At 43.2% G+C, this 27817-nt stretch overlaps 2 protein-coding genes across 2 annotated transcripts in view; both read right to left on the bottom strand.

The window, feature by feature from the left end:
• LOC139370355 (septin-9-like) overlaps positions 1 to 9832 on the bottom strand; it is an 88140-nt gene extending 78308 nt beyond the window's left edge. The window contains exon 1 of the mRNA XM_071109780.1: positions 9482 to 9832. Coding sequence (XP_070965881.1) covers positions 9482 to 9506 — 25 coding nt within the window. The 5' untranslated portion in view covers positions 9507 to 9832. The remainder of the gene's footprint in view (positions 1 to 9481) is intronic.
• A 14757-nt stretch (positions 9833 to 24589) lies between these two features.
• On the bottom strand, positions 24590 to 27817 carry LOC139370350 (uncharacterized). The gene is made up of 4 exons (XM_071109776.1): positions 27741 to 27817; positions 27283 to 27618; positions 26785 to 26963; positions 24590 to 26530 (listed from the first exon to the last, which is right to left on the bottom strand). The coding sequence occupies exons 1-4, from the start codon at positions 27808 to 27810 to the stop codon at positions 26369 to 26371; spliced, it is 747 nt and encodes a 248-aa protein (XP_070965877.1). The 5' UTR covers positions 27811 to 27817; the 3' UTR covers positions 24590 to 26368.

Below are 27817 nucleotides of genomic sequence, written 5' to 3'. Positions count from 1 at the left end.
ACACACACACACACACACACACACACACACACACACACACACACACACACACACACACACACACACACACACACACACACACACACACACACACACACACCTCTGTCCTGTCCCTGCGAATTAGACTAAACTGAGTCATGGTGAGGGAGTGAGTGAGCGAGCGAGTGAGTGAGAGAGAAATAGAGGGAGAGAACAATAGAGGGAGAAATGGAGAGGCAGAGAGAGAGAAATAGTTCCTGTGGTTCCTTGTGGCTTGTGCCCCTGTAATCAGCATGGCAGGCTGCTGATGTCTAAATCTGCTGCACTGACCCAGACAGTCTCCACACACACACACACACACACACACACACACACACACACACACACGAGCGCTGTGGTAGTGCCTGTGCATTTGGAGTTTGGTCAGAGAGCACTCCCAGATAAATACGAGACCACAGAGCGTTAAATATGCCCTACGTGGCTTCTACTGAGACATTATGCAACTATTAATTGACATGGCCATCCACATTACCTACCATAGTACCTTAAAATCGACTCTTTTAATAACACATGCTATTACTGTTTTTAATGCATCTGCGGAAATGCAATAAAGGGAGAAAAGAAAACGTTTTTCTTGATTACCCCCTAATATGACTGCCTACATTATGTTTACAAGCTAATCTGCATGGCAATAATGACTAGCTCATTAGTCATGCCATGTTAATGACATCTGCTCTCAACAGAAGGTGTGTGTGTTTTATATAAGCTATATAACTAAATAATGGATAACACTAGAGAGGGGGGGGGGGTTCTAGGCTTTAAGCTGAAATGTCATCCGTGTTACACAAATCAACATCCCTATATATAGCTGAACTCTGACACACAGGCTAATGATGACACAGAGCGCACCACAGTATTTCCGGCGTTATTGACGGCATTCCGAAACAAAACGTCAGTGGGCATTCCTGCACAGCGAGGCTAATCATAGAGGCATCTGGACCTGGGGAGACAGGAGACAAATGAGCCATAATAAGTAATGGGTTACTTCCTATAGGGGGGGGCGTAAGATTAGGCTAATGAAAGCTTAAAGCTTCTCCAGCAGGAAATGGAGATAGAACCATTTGTGCGGATATGCAAATTCACAGAACACCAAGTCCCGTTGAGAACCACAGGCTAAGTAGTGGGAGTTCTGGGTGGGAGTTCTGGGTGGGAGTTCTGGGTGGGAGTTCTGGTGTGATACTCATCAACGGGAGAGGTTAATACGTTCCTTAGCAGACACTTTATTCTAAAGAGACAGAATTTGTCAACATTATTAACAATGACACAGGACGAACATGAAAAAAAATGGCCCATGTGGGAAATCTAATCCACAACCCTTGTGTTGCCAGCACCATGCTCGAACTCAGTGAACCATTGGAAGCACGATCCACAGTGAGTTGGGTTTGGTCCAGTACAGAGTGTCTCAGACTCAGGGAACGAGCTGGCTTCACTGTAAGACAGCATTGTTAAGGAGACATAAAGAGCAGCATTGACTCCTCATCTGCTGCTTGGTCACTACGGGACCTGGATCTGCCGTTGTGCTACTGAGTAGGAGGATGGCTGACACACTGGAGCCTAACGGGAAAACTAGATACAAAGGTCCTTATTACATACAGGGTTGCTCAACTCGTCCAGCCACACGGAGGGTTGATACACAGCATCCATTTACTACGGCTTTGCTCCATTCTGGTCCAGGGACACTCACACAGTATTCAGGCCTTTGTTCCAGCCCAGCACTAATCTGATTCTGCACTTACACACCTGATTCAACTGGTCAATGGCTCGTTGATGAATTGATTCAAGAGTTAGTGTTTGGCTTGAACAAAAGCCTGCACTCCCTGTGTGGGGGTACCCTGAACCAGAGTTGAGAGACTCTGCCCTACTTTCAACTGTCTGTGCCCAGGAACCAGAGACGCCTAGCGGTCCCAGTTGACCCCGATGCGACATCTGAGATAATTTGTCACTTCCTCACATCAATGACATCACCGGGAGTGCTGCCCCATTAGGAACGACTACACCACACACAAATAATCTGACAAACACAAACACTGTTACAGATTAGTAACTCATACGCACTAACAATACATTTATTTCTGGTCTCTCTTTCCTGTTAGTACTAACTTAGCTGAAGACTAGAATATAAAACGCTGTAGGTCAGGATAACGATTTTCCTGATGACAAATCATGCTGATGGGGACGTTACGCTTCACCGATCCATTTGATTCGCTATAGGTCTTTGAAAGGCTTGCTGCTAATGCACATCAGAGACCTGACACCCACTTCATTATGGAGGCCTGCATCAAAAAATAGCAAGTGTAACAAGTTCATAACACCCCCTTGAGCAACTCCTTAGCACAAAAGGTCCATTCAGTGTACGGACGAATCCTGAGAGGAGTCAGTGTACAGTGCAGCTGACTGGGTTCGCTCACATGTCCAGAGAGAGAGATGGGGAGTGCATGCTCAGCTGAGCTCCCACCACGCTTTCATTTGGAGTTTGTTACTGGGAAATAGGCAACAACATAGGTACATCCAGCCCATTAGTTCTCAATGTGTATCCCAGACAGACAGACAGAGGCCTCTGTCCAGATGAAGATTCCCTGGCCTTGCATTCATAGGCGACATCAGACACAAAACAAAAGTCTTCCTCTGTGTGGAAGAAAATTTTGAATAATATCTATGCCCACTGGTTGTTAGTAATGGAAGACTGAGGAGGAGAGTAGATGAGAGAGAAGAACCCCCCACTGTAACACAGCGATGCAAAATAGAGCAGCACTAACCACAGGGATGGGAAATAGAGCAGCGCTAACCACAGGGATAGGAAATAGAGCAGCGCTAACCACAGGGATGGGAAATAGAGCAGCGCTAACCACAGGGATGGGAAATAGAGCAGCGCTAACCACAGGGATAGGAAATAGAGCAGCGCTAACCACAGGGATAGGAAATAGAGCAGCGCTAACCACAGGGATGGAAAATAGAGCAGCGCTAACCACAGGGATAGGAAATAGAGCAGCGCTAACCACAGGGATGGGAAATAGAGCAGCGCTAACCACAGGGATGGGAAATAGAGCAGCGCTAACCACAGGGATGGAAAATAGAGCAGCGCTAACCACAGGGATGGGAAATTAGAACACACTCAAGAACCTTCAGAAGCTAACCAGCTAACTGGCTACAAGCTATTTAGTCATTGTTAGTTTTCTAACCTGGATAACACTCGCCAGTCCAGCTTCCCTGCCCCATCCACCGCTGCCCCTTGGACACTGATCACTTGGCTACATAGCTGATGCATGCTGGACTGTCCATTAATTCACGGTAATCCATTCTGCTTGTTTATGTTTTATCTGTCGGCCCCAGCCGCACTTAGGCTCTGTGTGTAGTTAATCCGACCCTCTCTGCCTAATCAATCGCCATTCTACCTGCTGTTGTTGTGCTAGCTGATTAGCTGTTGTTGTCTCACCTACTGTTTTAGCTAGCTCTCCCAATTCAACACCTGTGATTACTGTATGCCTTGCTGTATGTCTCTCCCAAATGTCAATATGCCTTGTATACTGTTGTGCAGGTTAGTTATCATTGTTTTAGTTTACAATGGAGCCCCTAGTTCCACTCTTTATACCCCTGATACCTCCTTTGTCCCACCCCCCACACATGCGGTGACCTCACCCATTACAACCAGCATGTCCAGAGATACAACCTCTCTCATCATCACCCAGTGCCTGGGCTTACCTCCGCTGTACCCGCACCCCACCATACCCCTGTTTGCGCATTATGCCCTGAATATATTCTACCATGCCCAGAAACCTGCTCCTCTTATTCTCTGTCCCCAACGCCCTAGGCGACCAGTTTTGATAGCCTTCAGCCGCACCCTCATACTACTCCTTCTCTGTTCCGCGGGTGATGTGGAGGTAAACCCAGGCCCTGCATGTCCCCAGGCACCCTCATTTGTTGACTTCTGTGATCAAAAAAGCCTTGGTTTCATGCATGTCAACATCAGAAGCCTCCTCCCTAAGTGTGTCTTACTCACTGCTCTAGCACACTCTGCTAACCCTGATGTCCTTGCCGTGTCTGAATCCTGGCTCAGGAAGGCCACCAAAAATTCGGAGATTTCCATACCCAACTATAACATCTTCCGTCAAGATAGAACTGCCAAAGGGGGAGGAGTTGCAGTCTACTGCAGAGATAGCCTGCAAAGTAATGTCATACTCTCCAGGTCCATACCCAAACAGTTCGAACTACTAATTTTGAAAATTACTCTCTCCAGAAATAAGTCTCTCACTGTTGCCGCCTGCTACCGACCCCCCTCAGCTCCCAGCTGTGCCCTGGACACCATTTGTGAATTGATCGCCCCCCATCTAGCTTCAGAGTTTGTTCTGTTAGGTGACCTAAACTGGGATATGCTTAACACCCCGGCAGTCCTACAATCTAAGCTAGATGCCCTCAATCTCACTCAAATCATCAAGGAACCCACCAGGTACAACCCTAACTCTGTAAACAAGGGCACCCTCATTGACGTCATCCTGACCAACTGGCCCTCCAAATACACCTCCGCTGTCTACAACCAGGATCTCAGCGATCACTGCCTCATTGCCTGTATCCGCTACGGAGCCGCATTCAAACGACCACCCCTCATCACTGTCAAACGCTCCCTAAAACACTTCTGTGAGCAGGCCTTTCTAATCGACCTGGCCCGGGTATCCTGGAAGGACATTGACCTCATCCCGTCAGTTGAGGATGCCTGGTCTTTCTTTAAGAGTAACTTCCTCACCATTTTAGATAAGCATGCTCCGTTCAAAAAATGCAGAACTAAGAACAGATATAGCCCCTGGTTCACTCCAGACCTGACTGCCCTCGACCAGCACAAAAACATCCTGTGGCGGACTGCGCTAACATCGAATAGTCCCCGCGATATGCAACTGTTCAGGGAAGTCAGGAACCAATACACACAGTCAGTCAGGAAAGCTAAAGCCAACTTCTTCAGGCAGAAGTTTGCATCCTGTAGCTCCAACTCCAAAAAGTTCTGGGACACTGTGAAGTCCATGGAGAACAAGAGCACCTCCTCCCAGCTGCCCACTGCACTGAGACTAGGTAACATGGTCACCACCGATAAATCCATGATTATCGAAAACTTCAACAAGCATTTCTCAACGGCTGGCCATGCCTTCCGCCTGGCTACTCCAACCTCGGACAACAGCCCCCCCCCCCCCCGCAGCTACTCGCCCAAGCCTCTCCAGGTTCTCCTTTACCCAAATCCAGATAGCAGATGTCCTGAAAGAGCTGCAAAACCTGGACCCGTACAAATCAGCTGGGCTGGACAATCTGGACCCTCTATTCCTGAAACTATCCGCCGCCATTGTCGCAACCCCTATTACCAGCCTGTTCAACCTCTCTTTCATATCGTCTGAGATCCCCAAGGATTGGAAAGCTGCCGCAGTCATCCCCCTCTTCAAAGGGGGCGACACCCTGGACCCAAACTGTTACAGACCTATATCCATCCTGCCCTGCCTATCTAAGGTCTTCGAAAGCCAAGTCAACAAACAGGTCACTGACCATCTTGAATCCCACCGTACCTTCTCCGCTGTGCAATCTGGTTTCCGAGCCGGTCACGGGTGTACCTCAGCCACGCTCAAGGTACTAAACGATATCATAACCGCCATCGATAAAAGACAGTACTGTGCAGCCGTCTTCATAGACCTTGCCAAGGCTTTCGACTCTGTCAATCACCGTATTCTTATCGGCAGACTCAGTAGCCTCGGTTTTTCGGATGACTGCCTTGCCTGGTTTACCAATTACTTTGCAGACAGAGTTCAGTGTGTCAAATCGGAGGGCATGCTGTCCGGTCCTCTGGCAGTCTCTATGGGGGTGCCACAGGGTTCAATTCTCGGGCCGACTCTTTTCTCTGTATATATCAATGATGTTTCTCATGCTGCGGGCGATTCCCTGATCCACCTCTACGCAGACGACACCATTCTATATACTTCCGGCCCGTCCTTGGACACTGTGCTATCTAACCTCCAAACGAGCTTCAATGCCATACAGCACTCCTTCCGTGGCCTCCAACTGCTCTTAAACGCTAGTAAAACCAAATGCATGCTTTTCAACCGTTCGCTGCCTGCACCCGCACGCCTGACCAGCATCACCACCCTGGATGGTTCCGACCTTGAATATGTGGACATCTATAAGTACCTAGGTGTCTGGCTAGACTCTAAACTCTCCTTCCAGACCCATATCAAACATCTCCAATCGAAAATCAAATCAAGAGTCGGCTTTCTATTCCGCAACAAAGCCTCCTTCACTCACGCCGCCAAACTTACCCTAGTAAAACTGACTATCCTACCGATCCTCGACTTCGGCGACGTCATCTACAAAATTGCTTCCAACACTCTACTCAGCAAACTGGATGCAGTTTATCACAGTGCCATCCGTTTTGTCACTAAAGCACCTTATACCACCCACCACTGCGACTTGTATGCTCTAGTCGGCTGGCCCTCGCTACATATTCGTCGCCAGACCCACTGGCTCCAGGTCATCTACAAGTCCATGCTAGGTAAAGCTCCGCCTTATCTCAGTTCACTGGTTACGATGGCAACACCCATCCGTAGCACGCGCTCCAGCAGGTGTATCTCACTGATCATCCCTAAAGCCAACACCTCATTTGGCCGCCTTTCGTTCCAGTTCTCTGCTGCCTGTGACTGGAACGAATTGCAAAAATCGCTGAAGTTGGAGACTTTTATCTCCCTCACCAACTTCAAACATCTGCTATCTGAGCAGCTAACCGATCGCTGCAGCTGTACATAGTCTATTGGTAAATAGCCCACCCATTTTCACCTACCTCATCCCCATACTGTTTTTATTTATTTATTTTTATTTTTCTGCTCTTTTGCACACCAATATCTCTACCTGTACATAACCATCTGATCATTTATCACTCCAGTGTTAATCTGCATAATTGTAATTATTTGCCTACCTTCTCATGCCTTTTGCACACAATGTATATATAGACTCCCCTTTTTTCTACTGTGTTATTGACTTGTTAATTGTTTACTCCATGTGTAACTCTGTGTTGTCTGTTCACACTGCTATGCCTTATCTTGGCCAGGTCGCAGTTGCAAATGAGAACTTGTTCTCAACTAGCCTACCTGGTTAAATAAAGGTGAAATGAAATGAAAAAAAAAAAATAGAGCAGCGCTAACCACAGGGATGGGAAATAGAGCAGCACTAACCACAGGGATGGGAAATAGAGCAGCGCTAACCACAGGGACGGGAAATAGAGCAGCGCTAACCACAGGGATGGGAAATAGAGCAGCGCTAACCACAGGGATAGGAAATAGAGCAGCGCTAACCACAGGGATGGGAAATATGGCTGAATCCGGAAACTATCATCTCAAAAACAAGACTTTTATTCTTTCAGTGAAATACGGAACCGTTCCGTATTTTATCTAATGGGTGGCATCCATTAGTCTAAATATTCCTGTTACATTGCACAACCTTCAATGTTATGTCATAATTACGTAAAATTCTGGCAAATTAGGCGGGCAAAACTGTTGCATATACACTGACTGAACGCAAGAGAAGTGACACAAGTGACACAATTTCACCTGGTTAATATTGCCTGCTAACCTGGATTTCTTTTAGCTAAATATGCAGGTTTAAAAATATATACTTCTGTGTATTGATTTTAAGAAAGGCATTGATGTTTATGGTTAAGTACACATTAGAGCAACGATACACACCGCATCGATTATATGCAACGCAGGGCACGCTAGATAAACTAGTAATATCATCAACCATGTGTAGTTAACTAGTGATTATGATTGATTGGTTTTTATAAGATAAGTTTAATGCTAGTTAGCAACTTACCTTGGCTTACTGCATTCGCGTAACAGGCAGTCTCCTCATGGAGTGCAACGAGAGGCAGGTGGTTAGAGCGTTGGACCAGTTAACTGTAAGGTTGCAAAATCTGTCGTTCTGCCCCTGAACGAGGCAGTTAACCCACCGTTCCTAGGCCGTCATTGAAAATAAGAATGTGTTCTTAACTGACTTGCCTAGTTAAATAAAGATTAAATAAAGGTGCAAAACAAATAAAATGTACAGTTTCTAAAAAAAAAAATCGGCCAAATCGGTGTGCAAAAATACCGATTTCCGATTGTTATGAAAACTTGAAATCTGCGCTAATTAATCGGCCATTCCGATTAATCGGTCAACCTCTAGTCTCAACCTCACAAACAGAGCACTGGTATCAGTATAAGCAGATCTGAAGGCTCTCGATAGGTTTCAGCAGTGTGGTGGGGGACCTTCCACCATATTGCTAACAACCTACAGATTTAACATCGAAAGGATAAGCCAGAGGAGAAGGGTTAGTGAGTGTTTTGGGACAGGCTGTCTGGTTTGTCTCAACACCACCACTATGAGAGGGCTGGTATCAGTATCAGAGCTCTCCCAGGAGCCGACATACAGTGATAATCACTCAAAGCACTCCATAAACTGCCGAGGATAATGCTATGTAGGAAAAGGTCCTGCTTTAAAGGCCATTCTCCTTCCCTCTGAAAGGTCACACACTGACTTAATGATGCTTAGCCTGGTCCCTGATTTGTGCTGTATTGCCAACTGTAACCTGAGCATGAATCCCAACACACTAAAAAACACTTTGGCATCAGCATGTGTTATTTTCCGATTTTCTGATCCACTTGATCCCAGGAGCCCGTCCTGTGGTCCTGAACGTTGGGAACGAGTGGGAAGCACAGATGGGGTCTGAGAGGAGCCAGTGAGCAGAGGTATGCTGTGACACACACACACACACACACACACACACACACACACACACACCACTATGTGTATTAATAGAGCCTAGAGAGGGCCAGCATATCACAGCCATAGAGAGCAGGAAGGAGAAGGACAAAGGGATGACGCATAATGGGACAGACAGAGGCCTTAATGGCTAGAGAAGTCCAGGAGGCTCTCCTCTAGATGGAGAACAATCAGTCTGCAAACACACACTGGTCAGAGGGGAGAGACGAAAAATGCAAAAAGAGACAGAGAAAGATTAAATAAATAAAAGGAGAGAGTCTCAATAAAAAGGAGAGGAAGGGAATAAAGGTGACTGACCTGTACTGCTCCCTGTGTTAAAGTTTAGGCTCTTTGATTTGTCTAATGACAAGTCATGCAAGTAATGAAAATACAGGGAAATCCAGGCATATGGTACACATGTAGACATGTAGGGAAAAACACTAGCCTATAGATCATTCAACGAAAATGTATTCAGAAATGTAGATAAAAGAGGTTCAAATTAAAATAATTAAAATACAAAGGAATCAAACTAAGTGCTGAAAATACATAGTAGACAGACATGCACTCAAACATATCACATCATCTACAACAAGCCTCCAAGATCTCGTGGAAATAAAGCAACTTGAAATTGAGGGGTGGGCGCACAATAGTGTATTCCACAATAATAACACATTTCCCAACATACCTGAATTCGCAGGACTTTTCTTCATGTTCTGGTCGTTTGGGCGACAATTGGTCAACGTTTTCCCCAACAAATGAATAGAGTATTCGTCCAAGTATTCTTGTACTAGATCGCGCTTGTCCTTTCACTGTTCTAACTGTTGCCGCGGCTCATGCGTAACCGTTCGCCGTATCCCAATTCAAACCATCGAGTAGCCTACTCTAACTATCTTAGCCTGTATTATTTATTGTCACTGAATGTTTCACCAAGCCTGATGTGCACTTCGTGGGATGCTCCAAGTTTCAGACCACACTAGCGTGCATACGGAATCACGGGTGCATCAGTGGCACGAATGGATGTTGATGTGCCTTTTACGCACGTCCCTCTTATGACCATGCTGTTATTTTAGTGTTCGGCTTTCTATGCATGACATCATCCGTGCGTATTCAATCAATCCATGTGAAGAGAGAGAGGTCGCAGAGACGACGTCAAAGGTTGTTGACGTACGGAATACTTTTGTTTGATCTCATTGGCGTCCCCAAAATGTCGCTCTACTGACCATTACATGGAAGATTGAGGAGGTTCTATTCGTAAATTAGAACACATCCATTGCATTTTTTTGTGGTGTAAAATGTCACAAACACCCAATTTAAATATAAATATAAATATGAATGACTCAGATGTTTCTATTACTGAAAAAAATATTAAGGCAACATGCAACAATTTTACTGAGTTAGAGTTCATATAAGGAAATCAGACAATTGAAATAAATTAATAAGGCCTTAATCTAAGGATTTCACATGACTGGGCAGGGGCACAGCCATGGGTGGGCCTGGGAGGGCATAGGCCCACTAAATTGGGAGCCAGGCACAGTCAATCAGAATGGGTTTTACCCCACAAAGGGGCCTTATTACAGACATAAATATTCCTCTGTTTTATCAGCTGTCCGGGTGGCTGGTCTCAGATGATCCCACAGGTGAAGAAGCCGGATATGGAGGTCCTGGGCTGAATTGGTTACACGTGGTCTGCGGTTGTGAGGCTGGTTGGACTTACTGCCAAATTCTCTAAAACAACATTGGAGGTGGCTTATGGTAGAGACATGAATATTCAATTCTCTGGAAACAGCTCTGGTGGACATTCTTGCAGTCAGCATGCCAATTGGACGCTCCCTCAAAACTTCAGATATCTGTGGGATTGTTGTGTGACAAAACTGCATATTTTAGTGTCCTTTTATTGTCCCCAGCACAATGTGTACCTGTGCAAATGATCATGCTGTTTAATCAGCTTCTTGATTTGCCACACCTGTCAGGTGGATGATTTTATTATATAATATATAATATTCACTAACAGGGATGTTTTATTTTAGATAAATACGCTTTTTGTGCATATGGAACAATTCTGAGATACTTTATTTCAGCTCATGAAACATGGGACCAATGCTTTACAGGTTGCGTTTATATTTTTGTTCAGTATAGTAGTAGTAATAATGAAACTATAGCCTTTTTGATTGTCAGCTGAAGGTATGGACCACAACTGGCTCTATGTGAACTACAATCCCAACAATCTGTTTTAACGTTTAGAAACGTTCATAATCTTAGCTCGCAATACGGTTTTGGAAACTTTTGGAACTGAACTTTTGTACCAGTGAGTAAGAATATAAGATACTCTTACTGTAAGCAGTTTAGAAAGTTGCACCCAGCTGTAACAGCCTTCAGCCATGGAATGACACATCCTCTCACTGTGCACTCACATTTCCATTGGACCCTTCCATTCCACATTTCCGGTCAGAAGCAGGTGTTAATCAAAACACAGCTGGCTGCAACTTTGCTATACTATGTCATGTATGCAGTAAGTGTATCTTTTGTGTTTGAAAAATGTTGTCATTCATATTAAAGTTAAGTTACAAATGTTTCCAAACCTGTTTCACGTGTGAGGTGTATTTGCGATTAGATAGAGGATTTGGGCAGCGTCTAAGAGTTGGGGCATTTCCCTGACAAGGCTAAAGGGGACGTCCAATGACCCAATCTAGTGCAATTGAATTGGTGTAATGATAAGGGCTAAACCCACACTATCTTTAGGTTAAGACATGATTTGGGCTCCTCTTGAGAAGCCTAAATGAAACACTTACCTTGATGAAATACAGTACTTATTCAAAGAAAATGGTTAGTTCCAACTCTGACCTTTTAAAACAACAACATTTTGATCCAGTATGCCCATACATGGTCTGCGGAGGAGGCTGGTGGAAGGAGTAATAGGAGGAGGAAACGTGGTTTCCATATGTTTGTGTTTGATACCATTCCATTATTCCATTCCAGGCATTACAATGAGCCAGTCCTCCTATAGCTCCTCCCACCAGCCTCCTCTGGTAGTTTTTTATATGAATGATATTCACCTATCTGCCGCTTCAATGTGCAAAAACAAAATGCCATATAGGCCTCGTGCAGCCAATCAGAATTGATTAAGCTGCTGATTTTAAACGTAAAACAGCTCCCGATTGCTTAAAACAAAGGCTTTGACAAAATACTCACTGTGTGTGGGGGGGACCCAGGCTTGAGTTTTGGACCCCCCTTGACTAGATCACGTGTCAAACTCCTTCCACAGAAGGCTGAGTATCTGTGGGTTTTCGCTCCTCTCTTCACTTGATGTATTAAGTTCACTAATTAGTAAAGAACTTTCTTCACCTGGTAGTCTAGGTCTAAACTGAACGTTTTAAAATAACCTGCAGACCCTAGGCCCTCCATGGAATGATTTAGGCATGGTCTTAGCTGCAATAGGAAGCCTGTTGAGGGGCTGTTAGACTCGCTGTCATTTTTGTACGTTTTCGTATCCTGAATATTACTGCATGTCATTTCATTGAAATGACGTTGAAACAATGTTGATTCAACCAGTGTGTGCCCAGTGGGTAGGCTTCTGTTGGCCTTCTAACGGCCATTTTAGTTTACAAGCTGTAACTACATTTATGGAGGTCTGTTGTTTTTAGACATTTTTCTCACAGCAAATGTGAATACCAAATGAGCCCATTGAATGCATAGACAATTCTGGGTTCCTATGCTTAGACATTTCTGACGCCTGACAGATCTTACAATGCCTGGATAGGTTTTTTAAGTATCAACTAACCATATGTTGTAGCAATTTGTCAGTCAATGGCAAGGCACACAACCAGTGGTTAATGCAAGCAACTGTCTGTGCAGGGGAATGCGACCATTGGGCTTGTTCGACATTGCAGGCGACTGCCTAATAACTGATCTACAAATCACCTTGCATCATAAATAACTCCTCATAAATGTTTGTAGATCAGTCAGTCACCATTTACCCACAATGCATCATGCATTTAATGCTCTCAAACATGGCAAGTGCCATCCCCTCATACCCCTACATTATCATGGTTTTGCTTCCCTCTAGTGAGCATACCTTTAACAACTACAGTTTCTGGTACTGTCTGAAAAATGACAGTCACATCTTTTCTGAAAACTGTAAACTTTAAACACATCTTATACCTGTGTGTGTTGACGCAGCCTTAGCCGGTCCTTATCACCATTTTAAAAGGTATTTCATGAAGTTAATATCTAAAATGCTTGAAAGTATATACATGTGTGGTTTGGATTAAGTGAACTAGTCCATTGCCATGCATAGCTAGCTGCCGTTTTAGGTGGGCCTGACCTTAATTGTTTGCCACCAAGTTGAATGCTCAGGTTGAAGCCAGGTGTGGTGAGCGATGTAATTAGCAAGCAGCTCACATGCTTTCAGTCTCTGAGGAGTAGTTCTAATCATGTTCTACTTGATGTAGTTCTATGTCTTTTAAAGTAAAGCCTATTTGACTAATTATGGTAATTTTAACAAATGAATGTTAGTAACTGAATTTGTTTTTCATAGTATTGCCTGGTCTAATTAACAAAGTTCAGCTAATTAAATGTACACTCATTGGTTAATCGATGTGGGAATGGTTTAGGAGCTAAGGTAGAAAGGCTATCATTTACTCTCAGCTCAGGGTTGAACACCATTTTACAATTTGCTCCATAGCAGCTTGTTGTAGAGCTGATGAAGAGGTAATCTTTGGTTACGCTGTTTAGCCTGGACATTTTCCACATTTTGTTACATTACATCCTTATTCTAAAATGTATTAAAGAAATAATCCTCAGCAATCTATACATAATGCCCTGTAATGACAAAGCAAAACAAGGATTTTTGCAAATGTATTAAAAATAAAAAACAGATACCTTATTTACATAAGTATTCAGAACCTTTGCTATGAAACTCAAAATTGAGCTCAGGTGCATCCTGTTTCCATTGATCATCCTTGAGATGTTTCTACAACTTGATTGGAGCACTGTCAAACCATAGTTGTCAGAGCAAAAACCAAGCCATGAGGTCGAAGGAATTGTCCGTAGAGCTTCGAGACAGGATTGTGTCGAGGCACAGATCTGGGGAAGGCTACCAAACAATGTCAGCAGCATTGAAGGTCCCCAAGAATACAGTGGCCTCCATCATTCTTAGATGGAAGACGTTTGAAACCACCAAGACTTTTCCTAGAGCTGGCCGCCCGGCCAAACTGAGCAATTGAGGGAGGAGGGCCTTGTACAGGGAAGTGACCAAGAACCCGATGGACACTCTGACAGAGCTTTAGAGTTCCTCTGTGGAGATGGGAGAACCTTCCAGAAGGACAACCATCTCTGCAGCAATCCACCCATCAGGCCTTTATGGTAGTGGCCAGACGGAAGCCACTCCTCAGTTAAAGGCACATGACCGCCTGCTTCGAGCACCTTGAGACTCCCAGATCCTGAGAAACAAGATTCTCTGGTCTGATGAAACCAATATTAAACTCTTTGGCCTGAAAGCCGAGCGTTACACCTGAAGAAAAATTGGCACCGTCCCTACAGTGAAGCGCAGTCCTTGCGCAGTCACAGCCATATAAGGAGACATTGGAACAAAGCACATTCAAAATCTGGGGCATTTCCTGTTTGAAATTACATCTTGGTTTCGCCTGTAGCATCAGTTCTGTGGCACTCACAGATAATATATTTGCAGATTTGGAAACAAAGCTGTCAATTATATGCATAGTCGAGCATCTTTTCGTGACAAAATATCTTGTTTAAAACGGGAACGTTTTTTTATCCAAAAATTAAAAGAGCGCCCCCTATATCGAAGAAGTTAATGCAACCGCTGTGTCAGATTATGGAAAAACTATAATCTGAGAACGGCGCTCAGAGCCCAATCCAGCCAGAGAAATATCCGCCATTTTGGAGTCAACAGAAGTTAGAAATAACATCATAAATATTCACTTACCTTTGATGATCTTCATCAGAAGGCACTCCAAGGAATCCCAGTTCCACAATAAATGACTGATTTGTTCCATAAAGTTCCATAAAGTCCATCATTTATGTCCAAATAGCCACTAGTTGTTAGCGTGTTCAGCCCAGTAATCCATCTTCATGAGGTGTGAGCACTTCGTCTAGACAAAAACTCGAACATTTTCGTTACAGCTCGTAGAAACAAGTCAAACGATGTATTGAATCAATCTTTAGGATGTTTTTAACATAAAACATCAATAATGTTCCAACTGGAGAATTCCTATGTCTGAAGAAAAGCACTGGAACGAGAGGCAACTCTGTCGGGAGCGCGCATCATGAGACCAAGGCACTCTGCCAGACCACTGACTCAAACAGGTCTCATGAGCCCCTCCTTTATAGTAGAATCCTCAAACCAGTTTCTAAAGACGGTTAACATCTAGTGGAAGCCGTAGGAAGTGCAACTTGACTCCATAAACACTGTATATTCGGTAGGCCAAGCTTTGAAAAACTACAAACCTCAGATATCCCACTTCCTGGTTGGATTTTTCTCAGGTTTTCGCCTAGCATATGAGTTCTGTTATACTCACAGACATCATTCAAACAGTTTTAGAAACTTCAGAGTGTTTTCTATCCAATACTAATAATAATATGCATATATTAGCATCTGGGACAGAGTAGGAGGCAGTTCAATCTGGACACGCTATTCATCCAAAAGTAAAAAACCAGCCCCCTATCCCAAAAAGGTTTTAATCAAACTCAGCTCATATCTCTTCTCACGCTTTGCATCAGAATTTGAATGAGAGGAGAGAATTCCCTCTAGTGGACATGTTGCTTCTGTTCAGTGTCACATGTCTAACTTCAGTTCAATCAATCCAGGGTTGTATTCACAAGGGACCAAATGAAAGCCGATGTAGAGGGACCACCAGACCATGTCCAATAAGAAACTTGTTTTCGTTGTCCACTGTAAATTGTTTTGCTACTTCCCTGTACTGTCACCGGGCTAAAAAAAAGTAGTCTTTAGGTACTTTATCCACTTCTATAATACTTCATGTCCAAATAGCCACTTGTTTTCAGTGTGTTCAGCTCATAATAATTAGAACATAATAATTAGAACACATCCATTGCATTTTACTGTGGTGTAAAATGTAACAAACACCCAATTTAGCCATATAAATATGAATGACTCAGATGTTTCTATTACTGAAAAAAATATAAACGCAACATGCAACAATTTCACTGTTACATGTAATATTAGGGAATCAGTCAATTGAAAAAGTTAAATTATGCCCTAATCTATAGATTTCAGATGACTGGGCAGTGGCGCAGCCATGGGTGGGCCAGGAGGGCATAGGCCCACCAAATTGGGATCCAGGCCCAGCCAATCAGAATGGGTTTCGGGTGGCTAGTCTCAGTGGCTGGTCGGGGGCTGGTCTCAGACGATCCCACAGGTGAAGAAGCCGGATGTGGAGTTCCTGGGCTGGCTTGGGTACACGTGGTCTGCGGTTGTGATGCCTGTTGTAAGTAGAGCCAAATTCTCTAAAATGTCTTTGGAGGTGGCTTATTGTGGAGAAATGAACATTTCTCTGGCAACATCTCTGGTGGACATTCCTGTAGTCAGAATGCCGATGGCATGCTGCCTCAAAACTAGAGACATCTGTGGCATTGTTTTGTGACAAAACTGCACTTTAGTGACCTTTTATTGTCTCCAGCACAAGGTGCACCTGTGTAATGATCATGCTGTTTAATTCGATTCTTTATATGCCACACCTGTCAGGTGGATGGATTATCTTGGCAAAGGAGAAATGTTCACTAACAGGGATGTAAACAAATTTGTACACAACATTTTAGATAAATAAGCTTATTGAGGGTATGGAACAATTCTGGTGTATTTTATTTCAGCTCATGAAACATGGGACCAACACTTTACATGTTGCGTTTACATGTTGCGTTTGTTCAGTAAAGTTGTAGCAATAATGAAACTAATTCAGTGAAGGCATAGACCTAAAAATGTTGGCCTTGGTCTCGCTGAAATTGATTTCCCCCCCCAAATGCAATGTGTCATCATTTCTTTAGGCCACTGACAAAAACTTTAGCTCCAAACTTTTTATTATAGCACATGAAAAAGGAGAATTTAATATGGATGAGATTAGTCATTAGCTTAATCTTTTATACTCATAGCTTAAGTTTCACATTTCACTTGAAATAGGCAAGTGAGCTCCTATTGTCTGAGCCTTATCTTGACTTTGGGTTGTCAGCTGAAAGTATGGACCACAACTGGCTCTATGTGAACTACAATCCCAACACTCTGTTTTAACGTTTAGAAACGTTCATAATCCTAGCTCGCAATACGGTTTTGGAAACTTTTGGAACTGAACTTTTGTACCAGTGAGTAAGAATATAAGATACTCTTACTGTAAGCAGTTTAGAAAGTTGCACCCAGCTGTAACAACCTTCAGCCATGGAATGACACATCCTCTCACTGTGCACTCACATTTCCATTGGACCCTTCCATTCCATATTTCCGGTCAGAAGCAGGTGTTAATCAAAACACAGCTGGTTGCAACTTTGCTATACTGTGTAATGTATGCAGTAAGTGTATATTTTGTGTTTGAAAAATGTAGACAGAAAATAGACAGAGCATTTGGGCAGCGTCTAAGAGTCAGTCGGGGCATTTCCCTGACAAGGCTAAAGGGGACGTCCAATGCCCCAATGTAGTGCAATTGAATTGGTGTAATGATAAGGGCTAAATCCACACGAGCTCTAGGTTAAGACATTATTTGGGCTCCTCTTGAGAAGCCTAAATGAAACACTTACCTCGAAGAAATACAGTACTTATTCATTTAAAATGGTTAGTTCCAACTCTGACCTTTTAAAACAACAACATTTTGATCCAGGCTGCCCATACTTGGTCTGCAGAGGAGGCTGGTAGACGGAGTTATAAGAGGACGGGCTCATTTTAGTGGCTGGAATGGAGTTTATGAAACGGAGTCAAACGTGGTTTCCATATGTTTGTGTTTGATACCATTCCACTTTTTCCATTCCAGGCATTACAGTGAGCCCGTCCTCCTATAGCTCCCCTCACCAGGCTGTGACAAAATACCCACTGGGCACAGACGTCTACTCAACTTTGGTCCAACGTCATTTCATTGAAATAACGTGGAACAACGTTGATTCAACCAGTGTGTGCCCAGTGTGTAGGCTTCTGTTAGCAATTTGTAAGTTGATGACGAGGCATTCAACCATTGGTTAATGCAAGCAACGTCAGAGCGGGGGAATGCGACCATTGGGCCTGTTCGACATTGTTGGCGACTGCCGAAGGACTGATCTACAAATCACCTTGCATCTTAAATAACTACTCATCAATATTTGTAGATCAGTCAGTCAGTCACCATTTCCCCACAATGCATCATGGATTTGATGCTCTCAACAAAGCAAATGGCATCTCCTCATACCCCGTATAGGCCTACATTATCATGGTTTTGCTGCCCTCTAGTGAACATACCTTTAACAACTACAGTTTCTGGTACTGTCTGCAAAATGACAGTCACATCTTTTCTGGTTTACAAGGGAGAGGCCACAGCAGAGCATCTATCACTGTAAACTTTAAACATCTTATACCTGTGTGATGAAGCAGCCTTAGCCGGTCCTTATCACCATTTTAAAAGGTATTTCATGAAGTTAATATCTAAAATGCTTGAAAGTATGTGTGGTTTGTATAAAGTGAACTAGTTCATTGCCATGCATAGCTGCCGTTTTAGGTGTGCTTGACCTTAATTGTTTGCCACCAAGTTGATTGCTCAGGTTGAAGCCAGGTGTGGTGAGCTATGTAATTAGCAAGCAGCTCACGCATGCTTTCAGTCTCTGATGAGTAGTTCTAATCATGTTCTACTTGATGCAGCTCTATGTCTTTTAAACTAAAGTCTACATGACAAATTATGGTAATTTAAACAAATGAATGTATTTATTTTTTTGAATTTTTACCCCTTTTTCTCCCCAATTTTCGTGGTATCCAATTGTTGTAGTAGCTACTATCTTGTCTCATCGCTACAACTCCCGTACGAAGGTTGAAAGTCATGCGTCCTCCGATACACAACCCAACCAGCCGCACTGCTTCTTAACACAGCGCGCATCCAACCCGGAAGCCTGCAGCACCAATGTGTCGGAGGCTACACCGTGCACCTGGCAACCTTGGTGCGCGATGAGACAAGGACATCCCCACCGACCAAACCCTCCCTAACCCGGACGACGCTAGGCCAATTGTGTGTCGCCCCACGGACCTCCCGGTCGCGGCCGGTTACGACAGAGCCTGGGTGCGAACCCAGGGACTCTGATGGCACAGCTGGCGCTGCAGTACAGCGCCCTTAAAAAATGCGCCACCCGGGAGGCAAATGAATGTAATTAAGTGAATTTGTGTTTCATAGTATTGCCTTGCCGATCCTGTGGGGAATCCCAGGGTTGAGTTTGGGACCCCACCCCTTGACTAGATCACCTGTCAAACTTATTCTGTAGAAGGCTGAACTATCTGTGGGTTTTTGCTCCTCTCTTAACTTGATGAATTAAGTTCACTAATTAGTAAATAACTTCCCTCACCTGGTACTCTAGGTTTAAACTGAAAGTTTAAAAAAAACCTGCAGACACTAGGCATTCCATGGAATGATTTAGGCATAGTCTTAGCTGTAATAGGAACCCTGTTGAGGGGATGACCTTTAGTCTCGCTGCCATTCTTGGGCGTTTTTGTATCCTGAATGTTACTGCTACAGACAACTGTTTTTCAATTCAAGCCATGTATCCTGAACTCTGCAATAAATTCAAGTATTGCTTTTCTGCAACCACAGGTCCATTCCCACCTATCACCTCCCTTGGTTACTCTGGATCTGCTATTCTACAACCTGTCATTTTCTAGCTGCTTGCTCTAAGGCAAACCACAATCTCTCCAAAACATCTTAGGTGTTAGTTTCACTCAGCTGCATATGTTTTCAGGGTTGAGAGAGAGACTTGCTGTCGGTTAATATGTAGATTTGATTACTTTCTAGTTATGAATAGATACATTAGTTCATTAGTACTGTGTTTTTGTGCAGGTGTATTGTATATTCAGAGGAATGGGAAATATTTGTATAGTTTTTCTTCCGTGCCTTGAAAGTGGAAAGGAAATGGGAGCACAAACTCTCCAACTGGATTCCTATCTTTCCTGTCCTCTTACCGAATGGAACACCTGATCCAAGTATCTCCTCCTACCTTACCCAGTGCATTCTAAATAGCAAACCTGCCTTTTAAGTTTCTCACCTCCTTATTTACATATAGGTTGAAGTTAATGGGTATCTTCAACCTAGAATAACAAAAGGTGTACAGGCCATGTTTGCAAGACAACAGAATTAACAGGAAAACAACAGCTAAGAATAGAGATGTAAAGTCTCACAAAAGACAGGGCTGCTTCACCACACTTTTCACACAGTTGATATAAACATACTTTGACTGTATTAACACATACGTCAGGGGAAGGCAAATAGACTCAGCTGTCAGTGGGGTCGGAAAATAATTATAATAAGTTGTACATTGCAAAATGTAGGCCTCATTTTAATATTGATTTCACCAAAGATGTTTACAAGCTTGAGTGATGAAGCTCAACTTGAATGCAAATATACACTGCTCAAAAAAATAAAGGGAACACTAAAATAACACATCCTAGATCTGAATGAATGAAATATTCTTATTAAATACGTTTTTCTTTACATAGTTGAATGTGCTGACAACAAAATCACACAAAAATTATCAATGGAAATCAAATTTATCAACCCATGGAGGTCTGGATTTGGAGTCACACTCAAAATTAAAGTGGAAAACCACACTACAGGCTGATCCAACTTTGATGTAATGTCCTTAAAACAAGTCAAAATGAGGCTCAGTAGTGTGTGTGGCCTCCACGTGCCTGTATGACCTCCTTACAACGTCTGGGCATGTTCCTGATGAGGTGGCGGATGGTCTCCTGAGGGATCTCCTCCCAGACCTGGACTAAAGTATCCGCCAACTCCTGGACAGTCTGTGGTGCAACGTGGCGTTGGTGGATGGAGCGAGACATGATGTCCCAGATGTGCTCAATTGGATTCAGTTCTGGGGAACGGGCAGGCCAGTCCATAGCATCAATGCCTTCCTCTTGCAGGAACTGCTGACACACTCCAGCCACATGAGGTCTAGCATTCTCTTGCATTAGGAGGAACCCAGGGCCAACCGCACCAGCATATGGTCTCACAAGGGGTCTGAGGATCTCATCTCAGTCATTCTGACTGCATGGTAGCTGGTAAACAACCTCTCCATCAATGTCACAAAACAAAGGAGCTGATTGTGGACTTCCGTAGGAACCAGCCTGGACAGCCCCCATCAACAGGACCGCGTGGAGATGGTCAAGAACTTAAAGTTCCTCGGCGTACACATCTCCAAGGAGCTGAAATGGTCAAACCACACGGACGCCGTGGTGAAGAAAGCACAGAATGCTGAAGAAATTTGGCCTGTCCTCGAGGGCCCTCACAGAGTCCTACAGGAGCACCTTCGAGATCATACTGTCGGGCTGCATCCCAGTCTGGTATGACAACTCCATCGTCATGGACCGCAAGGTGCTACAGAGGGTGGTACGCTTAGCCAAACGCACCATTGGGTGCACATGTGACAGGTTAAATTAAATATTCATAGCATGTAATACATTAAAAAGTATTAGTAAGTTCATAGTATGTGAGGATCTTAAAACATCTAAGAAAAAAATATCATGCATTCAGTATTAGTTGATAGAGATTGATAACTGTTACAACTTCTAACAATGGTGAGTGGAGGAGTCAAGCGCAGAGAGCAGGTAATTCAGTACGTGGATATTTTATTCCATAGACTGTGGAACCACGACATGCAAAACACCAGGGCGCATGAAACAACCCGTCCCAAAATACAACGGACTAAAAACTGTCCGGAAAAATATTGATAACACGAATACATAGATAACAGGAAACAAGCCCGCACAAATACCCAGCGGGCCTAGTGCCCTTAAATAGCCTACAAACAAACACTAACTCAAAACAGGTGTACCCAATTAAACCCAATAAACAAAAACAAACGGAAAGGGAATCGATGACAGCTAATAGGCCGGCGACGACGACCACCGAGCGCCGCCCGAACAGGAAGAGGCACCATCTTTGGCGAGATTCGTGACAATAACGTTCATATAATTGTGTTAAAAAGTTCAAATCCGCCAAGCGTACAAAGGGTACGAATTGTGAGAGGAATGTGTAAACGTTATATTGATTACTTTATTTTGTGGTGCCTAATGGAAGGGTAAAAATGTTAATCTACGAGCCTAAGATCGATTGCTCTGGTGTCCACCCGTAGCTGCCATTTCATGTCGATTGTGAATGAACATGTGCGTTGTAAATAAGATATTTTGCGGTGTTATTTGTATAATGGTTTTTCAAATACTTTATTGCCTGTTGATAAATTGAGTTATGGTTTACTGAGTTAAAGCTTTGTGCTTGACAGTTATATTGGCATTAGTATCTGTTTCAGTGAATTAGTGTATACTGTTGTGACTTGAATAAGCCTTGTACCCTAAAAACTATCTATTTCCTGTAGATCTGGTGTTCTGTAAAACGTGTTACTTTTGTAAAATGATTGCACTAAAAGTTATTATTGAGGAAATGATACCGTATCACTCTCCTGATTATTTCTCCCCTTTTTCAGGGGCGTAACACACACTGCCTGACCTCCAGGACACCTACAACACCAGGTGTCGCAGGAAGGCAAATAGGATGATCAGGGACCACAGTCACCTGAGCCATGCCCTGTTCTCCCCTCTTCCTTCACTCAGACACAGGCAGTACAGCAGCATCATGGCATAAGCTTCTACTCCCCAGACCACCAGGCTGCTCAATAGGAGCCACTACATTCTTCATCCCTCTGTTCCATGCCTCTGCCAGCAAAGTGGATCAAGGTTGATATTAGGTTGACTCCAACATCATTTCTGATGTTCGCCGATAGCCTGATGCTCTAAAGCAGAGTGGCTGATATTCCAAACCTGGAGAGGTACTTGGAATATCTCGTGGCAGTGAACACCTCAATACGGGTTCCAGACCAATGCCTGTCTGACCACGAGGAGGTCCTGTTGATCCAGCGAGTGATGGGGAACATTTTAGAATCATTAATCATCATCCTCATTGAGGTCCAGACCTCAGACCCAGGTACCAACATGGAGGAACTTGTCGAGGAGATGGAGGAGTAGCCCTTGGAAGTTTATGGCTGTTGGAAAGCCAGAGGTAGATTTCCTCAGCCTTCACAAGCATCTTCTGGTGACACCATAGGTTGCCAACGAGGAGGTGAACACAGAGGTAAGAAATAAGAGCCATCTGAAAAGGCCTATTATTATGATAGTCTTTGAATGAAATTTCAAGCAATCCTGCAGGTTTGGACGTAGACAACTTGACAATGTAGATATGACTTCGATATGTTTTGTAAAACTGCTACTAGGTTCCAATAGTTATATGCGGTATGTCTGTCTGTTTGCAGAAGGATTCCACAGAGAATGCAGACCTCAAACATTTAGGCACCATTCACCAAGGAGTAATGTGCCTGGAGATTAAATCTGAGCATCTCGCTCTGGGCAACACCGACAGCGAAGACAACTGTAACAAAGATGTCCTCCTCCTGCAAAGAGTCGGAGAAACAGGAGGCTATGATTTATACCTGGCCCTCGACTGTGTCCAAAGTAATATCATATCACAAATTTATATTACAAATGAGCAACAATTATTTTCTTTGGATGTCTGTGGTATGTTTTGTGAAACAGCTACAGTAAAGATTGTTGTTATTTCTACTCTTACAGTGCTCTCGTCTGTCTGTTTTCAGAACACTGAATGCCTGCTTAAGGCCGTAACTCAAGAACTTATGTTAGCGACGGTCTCAGGTCTGTTGTTCTATATTCAAGGCAACACAACCCATCTCTATTGAAGCTCATACAACAGACATGCTTTCAAAACATTTATTTAGGCAATGTACATCAACATGGCAAATTGTTGCAATACTCAACGGTATTTCATTGTTTATAGAGGACGGAGCTGGAGGCAAATAGCCGAAGAAGCAAAAGAACTTCATTAGGAAGATCTTCAGCCGCATCTGCAGGATCATACCATGTTCCTCTGGGATCTCCAGAGAGGACGACAACTGAACTGCCTCCATTGAAAATAACTGTTTTACCAGTTGCTACCACCAACTGTAATATCACCAATTATATCATTGTATTTAAATAACCCAAAAATAAAAACTCAATTTTGCCAAAAATAAACATTCTGTATGTGCATTTTCATACTATGCTGTTATAAAACACGCACAATTTTTGAAGACATTTTTAAATCAGAAGAGAGTACCACTTAGGCCTTGCGCATTCTGATTTAAGAATGAGATTTACACAAAGACAAAGTCGTAGAGTGTGAGAATAGGGATACAGCCTATGTTCAATATTCATATGTCATGCAGGTCATGCTGTGTGTGTTTGGTTGTTGTGGAGGGCCTTGGAATTGAGGTATTCACTCACTGTGGTTGGTTTCTGAAAATGGTGGGCGTGTTAAGCGGAAGCACTATGCTTCCCTGGGATGGTGGATATGGTTTTGCGTGTGTCTGCTGCCACCACATCAGAAATCACTGTCACCAGCAGCACACTGAGGTCTGGCTTACATGGGTCTGTTTGACATTTATATTGTACTTGACTTATGGATATGATTGTAGAATGTAGTGTCAAAAACAACTTAATGATGCTGCTCATGTATACTGAAACGTTAATTGGACATTAAAAGTGATTCAGACCGGAAACGTCATATTTGTTTAACCATTTATTATAAAAAGACTACAATACAGTCAATACGTTACTCTTGGCGTTAGGCTCTGCTCCTTCGGGGTAGCTCACTGCCAGAGCATGCATAATGATAACATAATAACAAACAGAGAGCCAAGTATGCTATACCAATCTCCCTGACTGAAACAAAAGCAGTGCCCAAACAGGGGAGTCTGGGGTGGGTGGTCAGAAAGCAGACATGCAGGGTGAGTACCGCATGTTACAGCATAGCATGTCACCAAGAACACCAGTGCATAGCTTGCGTGCAGCAGACATCATGAAATGATGTGCATTACCTGGTTAACTAAATAGACCGCCATATTACGGTAGAGTGAATCTAATTGGTTCAATATCAGCAGATACAAATACTCTGGTTTCCTGTCTGAACTTTTCTTCAATTGATACTGTAAGCAATATAGCTGAACATCACCAATGCATGCCAGAAACACATACACAAATACAACATAAACATGACATACACAAGTGGAATATCACATGACTATCAATGATGTATCAATATTTTGATTAAAATGGAAAATGGTGAGAATATTTTTCTTCCTTTAAAAAAAATACAAAACACATTTACAGCTATTTAAAGTGAAAATAGCTGTTAGGAAGTTGAAAAATAAGTCAAAAAAACAGTGACTCGTAGTGTAAAACAAATACTATGTCACTTGGTAAAAATAGTTTTTCCAACCACAAGACGCACTCATTACTCCGTACCAGCATGAAAACAATGTACTCAGACCATTATGGTTGAACCTACTAGCTATCTCAACTAAAACCATAGATTAATCAAATGTAATTATAAAAATTGCTTATATCCTAATGTACCTGAAAGTTTAGGCAGCTAAAATATTTGTACCTATGATAAAATATAATAAAAGTCTTAACAAAATGTTCTCATTTTAACATTGAAGCTCTTTTGACTTTGTGTGCAGACAACATGCACAGGAACAGCTTGATGAGTGGTCCAGTGACCTAAAAACACTAAAAAAACAGCAACATAAATCTTATTACCTGATCTATTGAAAAAAGTTATAGGGAGGCCTCCATCGCTATCAACTGTGCACCTTATGGACTAAAACAAGGATATTCAACTGGCGGCAGCGGGCCAGATCCGAACCGTTCAGTAATTTAGACTGGCCCCCTGATCAATTCTGAACATTCACAAAAGATCGGCACCAAACTCCGACGTTCAGTGCCAAAATGAAAAGCACTATGGTTGCTGTCTGTTATTTATTGAGATGCTTTAGTTGTCAGATGATTTTCAAATCACCTAATTACTTCAAAGAATCTTTCAATAGTTCAAATGGTGAGCAAGCATTGAGCCGGTTTCTTTTCAATGAGGACCACATTGTTTGGTTGCACCTCAACTCACGTTGATCGAGCACTTTTCACTTCTTCCCTAACTACTATTAGCAACATTTCATTAGAAGAAAAGTGCTTTATTGGTGTGTGTGCGTCGCATGTGGAAAATGTCCGGCCCCCCTGAAATGAACCTTTTTTTTTACATCTGGCCCCCGTAAGAATATAGTTGAATAGAACTGGAAAATAACACTGGATGTTCCCTCTTTTGTTGAAATATGAATACTATCCATATAGAGATTTTATTCACACACATAAGCATGGTATGACGCACACACATACAAACCATTTACCAATAAGACTTGCATTGAGGCTAGAACTGCGAAAAACAGCAGAACAGGTTTGTCAATTCTGAGAAAGTAAAGAAGCAATATTCAGAAAAATCATTTGAAGAAGCTACACAGTGGTCCTACTTCCTCCTTTGGTAGACACAGAATAGGGGTACGATTCTACCTGCTGTGTGCCTGGTGGATAAATGCGATTCCGGGCCATGTCTTCATAGACCGAGTCAGGAAAGACCTGTGCTGTGTATCCTCCCTGGTTACAGCACCTCTTCACCTGTGAAACAGGAATGTTGCTTCATTCATATCTTCTGATGCGCTACAAGAAATCAACTACATTGTCTAATTCAACCACTTTAATTATTCTTGGACGACATTGTGTTTTGAGAGTTTAGAACAAAATGTAGATCTGCGTACTGGTAATATGCATTGAACGTGTTTATTAGGACAGGACAACTTGTTAAAAAAGGACAATGTTTTGACAGATATGCGTCATTGACCCATCACCTGGGCAACCTTCAGCACACTCACCAGTGGAGCGACCCAGACGAGGAAGATGATGGCACATATCAGGGTGGTCAAGATGCTGGTGATGATGATGATGATGATGATGCTTTCCACGCCGGATGGGCATGGCTTCTCGTTGACTGGGTGAAAGGGGGTCAGTGTTACTGCAGTAGCTGTGGAGCATGGCAGCTGGAGGGCATCGTCTATGGAAGACATCACCAGATGGGAAAATCTAATCAGTATGCTGCGGTATTAACACAAAATAACTATCGGAGACAGAATTGTACAAAAGAAAAGCCACTGAAAGACAATTTCTAAACTTTTTGGTATCGAGACCTGCAGGCTTTGGTTGTTTAGATTGAAACTAACACTTGAGAGTTGACTAAATTGGTCTGAAACACTGCAGGGACCGCTGCCAGTTCATGAACCAAAGACTGAGAAACACCCGTCTGAATTCTAGATTGCACAAATGTTTTCTACATGTGAAATTGACTGTTCATTCATGAGAAGAGTAAAACATACATCTACCATTCACCACGACCAGAGTGGAGCCTCTTCCTTGGTTGATGTCATTTTCATATGTGGCTTCATTGAATTTTGTGTAAACACACCAGTAGACACCTGTGTCCTCTATGGTCAGGTTACTGATGGTGATGGTCAGTTGGTCCACAGGTCCCTCAGTCTTCACTCTGTCCCAGTAGCGTTTCCTGGGGGTCAGCTTGGAGTCACGCTGGTAGTAATACAGCACCTCCCTGTCCCTGTCCAGCCCAACATACAGGTACATTCCTTCCTGGTCTTTTAGAGTGGTGGAGCATTTCATGGTAAACTTCTCCCCCGTATTCACCCAGAGAATGGCTTCTAAAGAAAAGACAGGGAAGAAAGTGAAACCATGGTTGTTAGATTCAAAGATACATATGTACCATACTGATGACGTAATACAGAATCAACCTTGATTGGTGGGAAGAAACAGCTTGCCTTACCTGCTGCTGTGGTCAATTCATTGAATGAGAAGTAGAACAACAGAAAACTCCTCAGCAGTGACATCACCATTACCACA

Source organism: Oncorhynchus clarkii, chromosome 17 (assembly GCF_045791955.1).
Source record: "Oncorhynchus clarkii lewisi isolate Uvic-CL-2024 chromosome 17, UVic_Ocla_1.0, whole genome shotgun sequence".
Classification (NCBI taxonomy): Eukaryota; Metazoa; Chordata; class Actinopteri; order Salmoniformes; family Salmonidae; genus Oncorhynchus; species Oncorhynchus clarkii.
This window is presented reverse-complemented; position numbering and strand designations above follow the sequence as displayed.

What these genes read in the sequence shown, in the direction of transcription:
- LOC139370350 (XM_071109776.1), bottom strand. Translation starts at nt 27,810, where the DNA reads ATGGTGATGTCACTGCTGAGGAGTTTTCTGTTGTTCTACTTCTCATTC. An exon ending in TGAATTGACCACAGCAGCAG is followed by an intron (nt 27,619 to 27,740) that starts GTAAGGCAAGCT and finishes TCTTTTCTTTAG; the next exon opens with AAGCCATTCTCTGGGTGAAT. An exon ending in GGTCGTGGTGAATGGTAGAT is followed by an intron (nt 26,964 to 27,282) that starts GTATGTTTTACT and finishes TGTCTTCCATAG; the next exon opens with ACGATGCCCTCCAGCTGCCA.